The 13,895-nt window shown below is 50.9% G+C and overlaps 2 protein-coding genes and 1 long non-coding RNA gene across 3 annotated transcripts in view; 1 reads left to right on the top strand and 2 right to left on the bottom strand.

The window, feature by feature from the left end:
- Positions 1-244: 244 nt before the first annotated feature.
- On the bottom strand, positions 245-3,769 carry LOC102481112 (glutathione S-transferase Mu 3). The gene is made up of 8 exons (XM_006149543.2): positions 3,672-3,769; positions 3,210-3,285; positions 2,803-2,867; positions 1,811-1,892; positions 1,620-1,720; positions 1,199-1,294; positions 1,001-1,111; positions 245-452 (listed from the first exon to the last, which is right to left on the bottom strand). The coding sequence occupies exons 1-8, from the start codon at positions 3,714-3,716 to the stop codon at positions 354-356; spliced, it is 675 nt and encodes a 224-aa protein (XP_006149605.1). The 5' UTR covers positions 3,717-3,769; the 3' UTR covers positions 245-353.
- A 5,597-nt stretch (positions 3,770-9,366) lies between these two features.
- Positions 9,367-13,895, bottom strand: part of EPS8L3 (EPS8 signaling adaptor L3) — a 13,112-nt gene continuing 8,583 nt past the window's right edge. The window contains exons 12-18 of the mRNA XM_027772288.1: positions 12,767-12,848; positions 12,490-12,524; positions 11,888-11,996; positions 11,561-11,689; positions 11,183-11,256; positions 9,849-9,981; positions 9,367-9,659 (exon numbers count right to left, since the gene is read on the bottom strand). Of these exons, the coding sequence (XP_027628089.1) occupies positions 9,648-9,659; positions 9,849-9,981; positions 11,183-11,256; positions 11,561-11,689; positions 11,888-11,996; positions 12,490-12,524; positions 12,767-12,848 (574 nt within the window). The 3' untranslated portion in view covers positions 9,367-9,647. The remainder of the gene's footprint in view (positions 9,660-9,848; positions 9,982-11,182; positions 11,257-11,560; positions 11,690-11,887; positions 11,997-12,489; positions 12,525-12,766; positions 12,849-13,895) is intronic.
- The window catches only part of LOC102479979 (uncharacterized), an 8,912-nt gene continuing 6,184 nt past the window's right edge, over positions 11,168-13,895 (top strand). The window contains exon 1 of the long non-coding RNA XR_334691.1: positions 11,168-11,236. This is a non-coding gene — a long non-coding RNA (uncharacterized LOC102479979). The remainder of the gene's footprint in view (positions 11,237-13,895) is intronic.

The raw sequence follows: 13,895 nt of genomic DNA on the forward strand, positions 1-13,895 counted from the left end.
CTGTTTCACACAGCATTACTTGACATCTTCATGGGGGCTTCACAGGTCTTCCTAGGGGCTCTAGTCCCATTTAAAACATTCGCTCTTTCCAACTCTGCAATCTTTTTATTTCTAGTACCCACTCTCAAGGTTTGGGCCCTTGAACTCAGTTAGGGAGTATGGGGGTGTCAGTATTTCAGAGATTAAATTCACATCTTAATTCTCCACATACCCTTTATATCCAAGAGAAATCCAGCTGGACACCAGTAGCCTAAATGCTATTTATTGAAAAGAGCAGAGTATTACAAGGGAAAAAAGTACAGCCCCCTGGGGACAGGATAGACCAAAACGAGCAGTGCAAGTCGGCCTCTTGCTCAGCATGTGCTCTTGTTGCCCCACTGGGCCATCTTATTGTTGATGGGCATCTTGAAGAAGCGGTCAGACTGCAGGTAGGCAGCTATTTTCTCCAAAGCCTGAAGGAAAGTACATCAAACCTTATAAAAACCCTAACCTAGTCCAAGAGACCCATACCAAAACAGCAATGTTCGCATGCTGCCTGCTTCACCTCCCCCCTTAGGGGTGCACAAGCCAGGGCCTTTCTTTTTTTTTTTTTTGAGAGGTTTTTGCTATAGGGCGCGTGCGCTCACCAGACAGAGAGAGACATAGGGACAGAAAGCGAGAAATCACCCCCCAGGGGGGGATGGTCATGCTGCAATCCCTTCTCCTCCATTCTCCTCTTGGGATCTTGGGCACGCATGCACACGCGCCCGGCTTGAGTTTTAAGCCACCGGGTCTGGGACACGAACCGCGGTCGACTCCGTGGGAGTCCAGCAACATAGCCATTACGCTAACTGCTGGTTCCCATCCAGGGCCTTTCTAAGACTTAAAGGCCTAGAGGTCTCCAACCACTGCTCTCTTTAGGTGAAAGTTGGTGCTGGCCAAGAATCTACCACAATGGAGTCCCCTGGGGCGCAGGGGAGAGTGTAAATGTTTCAGTAAGAGAAAAGTAAGGGATCTTTACCTCAAAACGGCACATGAAAGCCTTCAGATTTGGGAACTCATCCAGGCATTTGGGCTCAAATAAACGGTTCTGATCTAACACATCGTAGGTGAGAAAATCCACAAAGGTGAGCTAGGAGGAGGACAGTAAGGTGTCAGGTCTAAAGATTTCAACACCTGCAAAGATAGAGAAGTATCTTCTTCCTTTCCCTCTTCTTACCTTCTCCCCCGCAAACCATGAGAATTTCCCCAGGAATAAAGAGAATTGTTTCAGTTGTCCAGGTAGCTGTTCCAAGTACTGAGGCTTCATTTTTTCCTGGGAGAGAGGGAAAGAAGATGAGCTGTCATCATCTCCATAGCTAATCAGGGCCCAGGCCAGGGATGGACACTCAGTAGCCCCTCCTCAAGGCACTTTCTTCTCACTACCCTTCACTTGAGGGTAGCAGGATGGGAAGAAGGGGTTTGGGAAGAAGGAGGGGCCAACACCAGGGTTATATGACAAAACAAAGCAGAAAATGAGTTCTGTTTTCTGCTCTGACCATAGGTAGCAGCAGCAGAACTGAGCAGAAATCACCCTTGGGTTCCTAAATGCTCCTTTTCCTGATTTTCTCGTTTGGCTGAAACATGCTAAGGAGACTCACATGGTCAGAACTGTAACAGAGCCGGATTAGTTGCATGCGGAAATCCATTATTTGGTTCTCCATGATGTCCACTCGAATCTTTTCTTCTTCGGTCTCACCACCTGTAGGCCGAATGACAGCAAATCGCCCTTGGGATCGTGCACCCCGATGAATCACCTGCTGGTCTCCCTCATCAGCCCAACCCCACTCACACATATTGTGCTTGCGAGCGATGTAGCGCAAGATGGCATTGCTCTGGGTGAGCTTGTTCTTCCCATCCACGAGGTAGGGCAGCTGAAAGGCAAGGGCATGCCAAATGAACCACCTGGCTCTATCTTGTCTCCCTACATCTCTTGGTGAGGAAGAGACTTGCAGGGCAGTGAACAGGAGCAAGATGTGTTAGCAGAAAGGACATAAGTGGGAGCTAGCAACTAGGTTCCCACCTGATTCTACTCAGGGGTTCTTAAACCTGTGTATACATGTACATCCTGGACCCTTTCTCAGAATATGCTCTCTAAACGCATACAGCAAATTACAGCAAATTAGAAAACATTAATTTTTTTTTTCCATGTGCTGGCCAGAGACAGAGTGAGAGGGAGGTAAAAAGTGCTCTCCAGTGGGGTGTGCTCATGCTACAATCTCTCTACTTCTCCAACCTGTTGGCACTTGGGGCACACATGCACATATGCCTAGTGTTTTTCAAGCCACTGGGGCTGGGATTCCAACCATAAGGGATCTAGCTATCTTAACCACTAGGCAACTGAGCCAGCCCTGATTATAAAACATTTCACAACAAAATTGAAATACCATAATATACTTATTCATGCATTAAATATAAAGCAGATGTAATAACTACCATTATTTCAACAGTGATGAATATAATAACATTTAAGATATCTGCAGTATATTTAATAGAATATGAAAACACCTGATTTCTATTGGTGACAAAGTCACTGACGTGGCTACTAACTAACGTTGCTTTTGCCTATTTTCACAACAGGAGGAAATGTTAACTTTTGTTAGTGATTAGTGGAAATTAAAATGTAATTTTTTCTCCATCCAGCTCAGGAACTCTAGAATACTGTGTATGTTCCCCAGGATTAGAGCCCCTATTCTAGATGCCCCCAGACCAGGAAGGAAGTAGCAAGGATGGATATACTTGAAAGTCTTCCCGACTGCCCTCTCCGCTCCTAAAGCCACCTACATTAGGAAAATCCAGGTCTAGTTTGAATTTCACATCCAGCCACTGGCTTCGATCATAATCAGGAGCTGTAAGAGAGGGGATGAAATGGGACCCAACCGTCTTAATAGCTCACCTGATGACAGTGGTAATATCTAAAGAAATGACTCAGTCCCAATACGTCAAATTCCCAGTCCCCCAAATCTTAACCATGTAGCCTCTGCAGCCTATCTGGTTAAGCATTAAGACTTGGTTGGGCTGTGGCAGAGGGAGAATCACAGCTCTAGTAAAGGATGCCTCTTTCTCCGCAGGGTATAGCGGGGAGCTCCCAGGTGACTGGAGCAGACGTCCCACCCGACCTTGGTGTGATGCCACCCCTGGGTACAAAAAGACGGACAGCTGGAGGGCTAGCTTGGCTTAGAGGGCAGTACCTCCCCCGCACGTGTACCGCTTCTCCTCATACGACGTATCGGTGAACTCCAGGAGCAGGCGGATGGCATGCGCCAGCTAGGGAAGACACCGGGAGTCAGCGCCTGCGCAGCTCCCACCGGCCCCCAACCCCTGCCCGCCAACGACCCCCGGCCCGCTCCGGGCGGATGAGCCTGCACCCATCCTGCCGGTAGGCAGTCGTTCAGCGACCCCCAAGTCCCGCCCCAGCAGGGTATCCGCAGCAGTGCCGTCGTGGTGCCTTCGCCGTGGGGTCCCACGATCCGGGAGGCGGGGCAGGGGTCGGTCTCCATGGCCGCGCAGCTCGACTCCGGCCGGCCGCGCCGCTGGAGGCGAAGGAGCTCCAGCGGAAAGCCGCCTCCCAAGGAGAGAGCTGACCTGGAGCCCCGGCAGCCTCCGCCGCCGCCTCTCGGCTGGAGCGGCTCGGCGGTTGAGACGGCACTCACCCCGCGAATATCCCAGTAACCCAGAACCATAGACTTGGACGACATGGTGAAACTGCTCACGCGCCTTCGAAAATAGGGGGCCGGGCCTCCGCGGGCTGGACTTTATAGCCTACGCGAGTGGGCGGGGCTACCTCGAGCGCCCTGGCTCCGCCCTCGCCCCGCCCTCCCCCCCTCCCTTCGCACGCCCACAGGGCCCCAAGCGGGGGGGATGCCGAGGGGAGGCAGCGGCTGGAGCGTACCAGGCGCGCGAACAGTCAGTCCCACGGACTGGAGCTGCACTTGGTTCATGAATAGCATCAGTCAGGGTGGGCAGAGCACCAACCGCTAGGCAGCAGGACCCTAGTTACCCCAGGGAGAGTGGGATTCTTGCCCTATTGACCCAGCCGGGAGTGGGGTGGTTGGGGCAAACCCGGGAGAGGCGGACGGACATGCTCTAACCACTAGGAAATCGCTATCTTTGGCGAGTGTGGGAGGGGCCGAGAGGAAGGGAATGTTGATAGGGGACCCAAAAATGACTCAGACCCATAAAACTGTCAGGGTATGTGATGCCACCTAAAGTATTTTGGAGGGAGACCTCTCTTTTGGACCCAACAGAGGGTGGTTCTGAGAAGGCTTCAAGAAGGCGTTGGGCATTTGAGCAAGGCCACTGAGGAAGGCTAGGCCGTGGGCGCTGGGAAGCAGGAAAGGGCATTCTGGGTAGCAGGAGCACCAACACTGAAGGTGGGGAATAAGGGCGACTGTAGAAGGAACAGCAAGGCTTACTGAGTGAGGCTGGCTTATCCAGTTGTGACAGCCATGGGAAGAAATGAGGCTGGAACAGCGTGTTAAGGCTGGGATGGGAGTTTGGATGTTCCCTCGCTGGTCTGTGGGGATCTCTAGATCACACCATTCAATGGAAGTATAATACAAGTCATATATATAATTTAAAATGTTCTGTTCCTAGTAAAAGGAAACAGGTGAATTACTTTTTAATAATGTATTTTATTTACTCAGTATATCAGAAAGTACTAAAACTTCAGCATGTAACTAATACCAAAGTTATTGAGACATTTTATATTTTTTTTGAATTTATTTATATTACAGGTGAGAGAGGCAGGGAGGGAGACAAGCACCTCAACAAGGGCTCGATGCCATGATCCACCCGCAGCCAGCTCTGGATCATGAGCACGCATGTGGGTTCAGGGAGGTCTCCAGACACAAATCCAGAACCTTCTCATGTGGATCATCTTTGCCGAGTGTCATGTTTCACTGTTGTGCCACTGTCTGATTCCTTAAATTTTATTTTTGTATTGTTCCCAAATGCAGTGTATGTTTTACATGTAGAGCATGTCTTAGTTCAGACTAGGTACATGTCATATCCTCAGTAGCCTTGCGTGGCTTGTGACTGCTTTGTTGGGCAGTGCTGATGTGGAGGCTTTGCTGAGGCATGCTGTCAGACTCTGCTTCAGGGAAACCAATCTAGCTTTGTGTAGAATGGACTGGAGAGGGAAGATGACTGCATTTTTCATTCCCTTGTTCATTAATCCATCCAACGATGGCTTTATTCATCTATCCAGCAATGCTTATTAACACGCCTAGTATAGGCAGGTACTATTTTAGTTGGGGATATAGAATCGAAATGAACAGATGAAAAAATTGCTGCCTCTAGGAATGGAGAGAGGCGGAAGTAAATACATGAAGCTACTTTCAAAAGGTCATGGAAAATGGAATTAATGGGTGAGGTTGCTGGGGCAAGCAGGTAGCATAGTGGCTAAGGCACTAGACTCCCACATAGCAGACTGCAGTTTGAGCCCGGGACCCAGAGGCTTGAAACTCATGCCCGTCACGTATGTGTGAATGCCTAAAATCCTGAGAGGAGAATAGAGGAGAAGGGATTGTGGCTTAGTCATCCCCCTGGGGGGTGATTTCTCGCTATCTGTCTGTTTCTCTGGCAAGTGCATGTGCCTTGTAACAAAAATCTCTAAAAAAAAAAAGAAAGAAAGAAGAAAGTACGAGGTTGTCTTGGTGCAAAGAAGTTTTGAAACCCATGCATAGTTTTTTCATAATATGCGTTTCCCATGAGCTTTTCAAAAACCCCTTGCATAGTAAGTCCGATGGTGGTTCACAGCCTATGGAGAAACAAAGCAGAGAAGAGAGACAGGGAGCGCTGGGGTGGAACTGGGAGAGCCCCAGAAGGAAGGCAATTTGTTTGTGTTTTTGAAGAATGTGTTTGTGGAAGTCCTTCCTGAGATGGTCATCTTTAAACAAAGACCTGAAGGAGATGAGAAGCAAGCCATTCTGCTCTGAGGGCTGCTGGTGACTGCAGGAGGCAGGAGAGAACTCCAGGCAGAGGGAGACAGCATTTAAAACCACGAGACTACGTGAGGTCACCAGGAGCGTAAGAGTAGCAGAGAAGACCCGAGGTCGAGGGCTGGAGCCCTGTGACACACCAGCATTGAGAGGGTGAAGAAATGAGGAAAAGTAAGCAAAGGAGTCTGAGAAGCAGTGACCAGTGATGCAGGTGGAAAACCAGTGTCCTAGAAACCAGGTGAAGACATTTGAAGGAGGGAGTGAGCAGCCATGTCCAATGTAGCTGATAATCAAGTAAGATGACAACCAAGGTAGGATTTTGCAACATGGAGGTCATGGTGATCTGATAGGACAGGAGATTTGTAGGAGGCCTTGCTGTTCCTGGGGAGAACTGAGCTTCAAGTTTAAGCAGGTCCCCTGAGAATGAAAAAAGGGGCACAGGTTTGCAACAGTCTCAACGTAGGAAGGGAGGAGCCTAGAGCTACTCTGCGGGTTTCTGCTTTTCCACAGAGTGGCCACTTAAGGTGCTCTGAACTCCTGAGCTCCTAGCCTGGGTGTGGGAAATCACTTCTGTCCATTAATTTAGTTGAGGTAAGGTTAGGACTTTGTTTTTTCCCCCTCCAGAGGGTATGTGTGCTGGCTGGGAAGAGAGAGACAGTGAGAAAGCAAGAAAGTACCCTTTATGGGGCATGGTCATGCCACAATCCCTTCTCCTCCACCCTTCCTCCTTTCAGGGTTTTGGACACATACACATAAGCACCCGCCATGTTACTCAGGCTGCTAGATTAGGGACTCAAACCATGCAGTCAGCCATGTGAGAATCCAGCTGCCTTAACCACCACACCACTGGGACTTTTCCCCTAAAAAGAAGAAAAGGAGGAAATGCAAATGTGTCTGGACAGAAGAGGTTATAATGCCTGCTTTCTCCTCCCAAATTAATAGAAGGCCAGTCACAAGTTCACTGAGGCCTAAGACTAGCATTTATTGAATGGTTACGATCCACCTGTTGGTAGTCCAGGGGTTTCCTATGTGTTAGCTAAGTTATTACAGTTTAATCTCCACAACAACTGTACAGAAGAAGCAGGGCTGGGGAGGTTTGGTGGGCTGCCCGGGCTCCCGTGGAGGGTTGGCATTCAAACTTAGGTCTGTCTAATCGCATGACTCTGCTAGTTCCATTGCACCTGGATGTCAGGACAGCCCTCACCTCAGTCCTTTTGGGAAATCTGGGGAACTCTGGGCTTAATGTGCACTCCCCCCCCCCATTTTCTACCTAGTCTTGGAAGGTTTCCTTGCTTCTAGGGCTCCATCAGCTCCGAGAAGCTCCAGAGAGCAATAGGTCACTATCTTCTCCCTCATTCTTCTTCTTTTTTAAACATACTGTCAGAAAGTGTATGTAAGGGAGAGAGAGAGAGAGAAAGTGCAGAAGTAGCCCTCACTGCCACCCCGGGGATGATCATGCTGCAATCCCGTCTCTATTTCACCCTCCTCTTGGGACTTTGGGCTTTGTCCACCCACCTGACATGTTTTTCAAGCTGCTGGGACTTGAACTGTGTGGCCATCCGTGTGCGATCCAGCTGCCTTAACCACCAGGCAGCAGACTGGCCCATTCTCTCCTCATTCTAAGAAATGAGCTTTTTTGGTTAAATTTGCCCTTGACATGTCAGACGTAGACCCTAGGGGGTCTTAATCTTTTTTGTTTGTAAGGGAACGTTTTTGCTTTTCGCTTCTGTGTTATCAGCTGTGAGAGATGATTTGGTTTTGAAGCCAGGAACTTGAGGGAGTGACACAGGCAATGTGAAAATAAAGCAGTCTGGGTCCAGACCGTGTCAGGGTCATGGACAAATTCAGTTAAGAGAGACTAAAGGGAACATCTCCAGAACCCTAAAGGGGGGCCTCAAATCCATAAGCATATCAAATCTTACCTGTAGATCAAATTAATATAAAGTACAGTTACCTTTTTTTTTTTAAAAAAGAGATTTTTGTGGGGCCAGCAGGTTGCATGGTGGTTGAGGTGCTTCCATATGGCTGACCACTGTTTGAGTGTGGACCTGGTGGCTTGTTTTCTCACTTTTCCTTCTCTCTCTCTCTCTCTCATGAGTGCATGTGCTCTGCTGCAGCAAATTGAAAATGATAATAATGATAAATAAAATTAAATAAATACATAATTATTTTTTTTAAAAAAGGAGAGAGATTTTTGGTATAGGGTGTGTGCACTTGCCAAAGAGACAAGAGAGACAGAAAGTGAGAGATCACCCCCCAGGGGGGAATGGCCATGCTGTAATCCCATCTCCTCCAGTCTCTTCTCAGGATTTTGGATACGGATGCACACGAACCTGCATGAGTTTTAAGTAGCTGGGCCCAGTACTCGAACTGTGGTCAGCTACGTGGGATCCAGCGATGTAACCATTATGCCATCTGCCGCTTCCAAGTACAACTTCTGTTACGTGCAGAGGTCAGTCATGACAATTTAGAGATTAAAGAAGGCTACTTTTACTAGAAAATGAGAAGCCATAGACTGTCCAAACTTCACTCAGCCTTTTTTTTTTTTTTATGAGAGGTTTTTGCTATAGGGTGTGTGCGCTCACCAGAAAGAGAGAGACAGAGAGACAGAAAGCAAGAAATCACCCCCCAGGGGGGATGGCCACGCTGCAATCCCTTCTCCTCCATTCTCCTCTCGGGATCTTGGGCATGCACGCACACGCGCCCGGTGTGAGTTTAAGCTACCAGGTCCGGGATTCAAACTGCGGTTGATTGCATGGGAGTCCAGTGCCATAGCCATTATTCTAATTTCTGGTCCCTCACTCAGCCTTTGAGAAAACCAGGATCCGGGGAGCAGAATGACTTGCTAGAGTCCACACAGCCAGTTGGTGGACTTTTGACTTCCACCTCAATGTCCGTCCTGCTCTGTCACTAAAGACACAAGCTAAGGGGGGGAGGGAGGGGCACTCCACCAGCTGAGCTGGGTTGGCTCACCTAATAGCGGGGGACCAACATTGTATTTAAAGAAGAAGTTATCAAGCAGAGCCTGGTGCATTGACCCACTTGCTAGTGCATTTCTTGATCATTGGCCAATGCCACTGGTCAACACCTACCGCTGTCAGGCCTGGCGGTCTCTGCTGCTGTGAAGTGGAGACCCTTAGCTGCGCTGGGGGACAATGTATGCAGAAGGGTCGAGACGGTGGGCATAGCCTTTCATTGGAGTTTGCTCGGAAAGAAAGTAAGGAGCATGATTCTCAAAGTCTGCAGTGTGGCCATCCCCTGGGGGAGGGGGGTGATTTCTTACTTTCCCTCTCACCGTCTCTCTCTCTTTCTCCAGTGTGCACACACACACACTTGGCTCCTATCAGGCCCTGGAGGAGCTGCAAGGGAGGCACATGACATTCTTGAAGATGCTTTTATTGGGAGGGGTAGGGACTGAACAGACTCCTGACGAGCCTAGCGCAAGTGCGCCAGGCTTAGGGAAGAGGTAAAATAAATAGGTAGTAAGTGGGAGGGCTTCCACCACAGCAGGAAGGGGTGTCAGTTGCCTCGGCCACTGGACCTGCTCATTCTCTGCTGCGGGAGCTGCACGTAGGATCTGCTGCACACTGAGGATCTTAAGGAGGAAGTCTCAGGGCTCCAGAGGGTATCAGAGCCTCCATTGTGCATGTGTGAGGTCCTTGGCCTTGGAGGTGTCTCAGCTGGTGCCTAAGGGCTCATCTGAGGAAAGAGGAGGATACAGATGAGGCTGATGCCTGGTGAGGGACCCCCAGAGCTCATGCCACTGCTACGTTTGGAGCCTCAAGGCATGGCTGAATGGGCCTGCTGGCTGGTCTACCAGCACTGTCACTCTCATCCAGAGAGCAGTGAACACTCCCACTGGGAGTCAGGGCCCCAGGGTGTCCTCACCCCTAGCATCCTTCTGATAGCCTCCAGCCGTGCCAGGACTCGTGGGGCCTCCTGTGGACACAGCATCTGTAGCTTTCCAGGTCTCATGTGAAGCAGCTGGCTCCCCGTCAGGGACCCGAGGGCCTTCACCGTGCTGTGAACAAAAACAGCAAAAGCCTTTGCAGTGGTGTGCAAGGGTGCTGGGCCTGACTGTGTGGGTAGAGAGGAGCTGTATAGGCTTGGAGAGCAGGATTACAGGAACATTTATGAAGCAGGACATCTAAAAGTGAGGAAGTAAAATCAGTATTTTGGCTTAAATCCTCATCAGAACTCCCTGGACTGGAAAAGGGCTTTGGATTTGAATCTTCTGGCAGGGACTGGGTAGGGGTGGCTGAATGGCAGCTGAAGGTCACCCCAACTTCACCAGTCTGATCCTGGCTGCCTTTGCCATGGCAGAGGCTCCTCATTAGCTCTGGCCTAGGTTTGGACTAGCTCCCCTTTCTCTCCTCTAACTCAGCAGAGATCGTGCCAGGACAGATGCAGGGTAGGCCGTGTTGCGCATGCTGGGTCTCTAGGTTCCTCATTTTCATTTGAGCCCCTTTCCTCTTCCTTCCTTCCTTCCTTCCTTCCTTCCTTCCTTCCTTCCTTCCTTCCTTCCTTCCTTCCTTCCTTTCTGTAGAGGTTTTTGCCTTAGTGTGTGTGTGTGTGTGTGTGTGTGTGTGTGTGTGTGTGTGTGTGCTTTCTGGGGGTGGCAGGGAGAGAGGGCGAGAGAGAGAGTAAGAAATCACCCCCCTGGGGGGTGGCCATACTGCAATCCCTTCTCCTCCATCCGTCTCCTGGGATCTTGGGCACACAGGCATATACACTCGGTGTGAATTTTAAGCCACCGGATCCAGCACTCAAACCATGGTTGACCATGTGGGAATCCAATGACATAACTGCTGTGCCCTCTGCTGGTCCCCATCTGAGCCCCTTTCAACGCTTTTCCCCATACACAGGGCTGGGCACTCACGCAGCGGAGAAGTTCTCTGCCTGCAGCCAGGCCATGACGTCTTCAGGCTTTGAGGTAGGTCGAAGCACTGGACCCTGGAATCAGAGGGACTAGATCAGAGGCCAGAGGCCAGAGGCCATTTCATCTCCCCATGAACAGCCCCAGCGTCTGGGTCCCCTCGCTGAGTCCCCTGATCTTGGGCACACAGGCATATACACTCGGTGTGAATTTTAAGCCACCGGATCCAGCACTCAAACCATGGTTGACCATGTGGGAATCCAATGACATAACTGCTGTGCCCTCTGCTGGTCCCCATCTGAGCCCCTTTCAACGCTTTTCCCCATACACAGGGCTGGGCACTCACGCAGCGGAGAAGTTCTCTGCCTGCAGCCAGGCCATGACGTCTTCAGGCTTTGAGGTAGGTCGAAGCACTGGACCCTGGAATCAGAGGGACTAGATCAGAGGCCAGAGGCCAGAGGCCATTTCATCTCCCCATGAACAGCCCCAGCGTCTGGGTCCCCTCGCTGAGCTCCCTTCAAAACACTTATCCCCATCACCTCCTGGTTTTCTGGTCTGGCAGGGACCTTGTCTTTCTCTGCCACAGCCTGGTGATAAGCTTGGCACAGTAAGCATGCAATAATACGGACTAAATCAAACCAGGACTATCTCCTCCTGCCACCCACCCCTCCTGCACTTCCATCTCAGGATTTATGGCTACTGAATGGTGTAGGCCGGGTCGTACCCGGGGGGGTGACTGGTCCTGGCTTCCGGGGGCTCCCGACTGAAGGGGCTCCAAGATGTTGCTGGGAATGTAGCCGCTCTGGCCAGCCTTGTTCTTCACCAGCCACCAGCGCTTGCTCTGGTCCAGAACCTGCCAAGAGTCACCCCCTCAGTCACCTTGAGTCCCTAGCCAGCCAGCTTTCCCTTCCCCTACAAGGCCTTCTCCCTCCTGGCCCTTCCCAACTTTCTTTCTCCTCCCCTGCCCACCCCGGCAGCCCCCATCCACCCAGGCTGCCTATAGCTCCCACCCGCCACCACCTCCTTTCCTAGCCTCGAGCTCATGCCTCACCTCCAGCACCTCTCCCTGGACCACACTCAGTTCCTGTGGGTTCCTGGCGTCAAACTCATATAGAACTTGCATTTTCAAGGCTGGCTTTTCAGGTCTGGGGCTAGAAGGCATAAATTTGGGGTTCCCAGGCTGAGGGCCATGGTTGTGTATCTACTCCTGCACAAAGTGTGGGGCACTCCCTAACCCAGAGAGCCCCCGTCCCAGCACAGGAGCTGCAGCTGTCTCCTCCTGCGGTCTGGTGGTGACTTCTGGTTTTCCATAGGGCTTGATGGCAAGTTAGTGTTGGGGGGAGGGTGCTTGAGGTAGGGGTTTCTGCAGACAGAAGGGGCCTGGTTTCGACAGACATTTCGGGTAGAATTTCCCACTCCTGAGCTCTGGGATACCCAAGGCATGTGTGGATAGTATCATGAGAAGAAGGGATTGGAGACTAGGAGGGTAAAATATTGGTTTTCCATCCATAGTAGGGGTGTGTTTGCATATGTCCATGTCTGGCTTAAGGGGAGCCCAGAGGGTCTCTGGGATATAGACATCCAGAGATCCAAGGATCATCTTCATCCTTTCCTCCCCAGGACCATGCAGCTCCTACTAAGCTCAGAGCATACCTGGAGGAAACAGAGTCCTGGTATCCTAAGGGTGCCTGTAAGGGACAGAACAGAGAGTGAGCAAGAACAAGAGGCAGCTGGTGTGGTGTATCAGATCACAGGCCCTCTCACCCCCAGCCACCTCTGACCCCTTTTCCTGCCTCCTCCCACAATCAGATACATGCACCCATGTGAACACACCCACCACTTTGTCACATGATCATGGCTTAGACTGGCAGGGCAGGACCCAGCCACAGTCCAGAGCTTTGGGTAGGGCTCTGTGCTAAGCCCCCCTTACCTGATAGGAGGGCTCTGGAGGCTGCCAGCCATCATAGAACGTGGGTTGGTAGGGTGGGGGCTCATTGCCTGTCCAGTTAGCCCTGGGGAGAGAACAAACTGAGTCCTTGTCCACCCCGTACCAGGCTGTGGGGTGCGGAGAGGGAGGAGACGACAAGACCTCGCCTTAGGGATCTTCTGGTTAATGGGCAACATGGAATGGATGAAAGGTCCAGAGCACCCAGGAAGAAGCAAACAGTTAAGCATGAACAGATCCCACGGTGCAGGTTTCTGTGGCCAGCCTCACCTCTGCCCAGGACATGCAGGTGTATCACTGCCATAAGGACACAGTGGGCACGCCGTCACAGTGTTGGGGGTTTGAATGAAGGTGGTGGAACTGTAGACTGTCAGGCTGGAAGACCCCCTTGGGGTCTCACGCTGGTTTTCTAACCAGTCTTTAGTTTCCCAGCAATGATCTCTTTCTAACTAAATAGCTTGTGGAGCTCCACTTTAGGAAACGGATCAGAGCAGATCTGCTCTGGTCGACTCGGGCTAGGTGGGCACTTGCCTGTCTCGCCTCGCCCACTATGCAGGCCCTGGGAAGAGCTGTGCTGTTGTGGCCTCTGGGCTTGTTTTGCTGGGATGGCTTCCACTTGCCTGCCTGGGAAATGCCTGCTCACCTCCTGGAGGAAGCTCCCCTCCCTGTGTCACTGGGGCAGAGGCTAATGTGTCTGCAGAACTTGGGTGGCCCAAGTGCTCCTCTCACGCCGTATCGTACACGACTGGTACACGTCTGTGCTTTTTACTGGCGTGGTGTGTCAGACCGTGCTGGTATTGATGTACATCATTTTATGAATATGGGACTTTGCACTTTTATGGGTATTTAAACAATTATTCCTGTTGGGGCCAGCGGGTGTGGTGTTTAAGGCATAGGATGCTACGTGGCCCACTCTGTGATTCGAGTTCTAGACTCGATGGCTTGAAAAACACGCCAGACATGTGTGCATGTACGCCCCAAATCCTGACAGAAAGGAAGAGAGGAGATTGTTTTGTGACCATTCCCCAGGAAGGTGATTTCTCACATTTCCTCATCTCTCCTCTGCAAGTAAATGCGCCCTAAGGCAAAAAAAAAAAAACAAAAAACTACGGCA

Source organism: Tupaia chinensis, unplaced genomic scaffold (assembly GCF_000334495.1).
Source record: "Tupaia chinensis unplaced genomic scaffold, TupChi_1.0 Scaffold000270_1, whole genome shotgun sequence".
NCBI classification, from domain to species: domain Eukaryota; kingdom Metazoa; phylum Chordata; class Mammalia; order Scandentia; family Tupaiidae; genus Tupaia; species Tupaia belangeri.

Coding starts and splice junctions, on each gene's coding strand:
- LOC102481112 (XM_006149543.2), bottom strand. CDS start 3,716: ATGTCGTCCAAGTCTATGGTTCTGGGTTACTGGGATATTCGCGGG. Junction 1,721..1,810: donor CGCTCGCAAGCACAATATGT/GTGAGTGGGGTT, acceptor TTCGGCCTACAG/GTGGTGAGACCGAAGAAGAA. Junction 1,112..1,198: donor CATGGTTTGCGGGGGAGAAG/GTAAGAAGAGGG, acceptor TCCTCCTCCTAG/CTCACCTTTGTGGATTTTCT.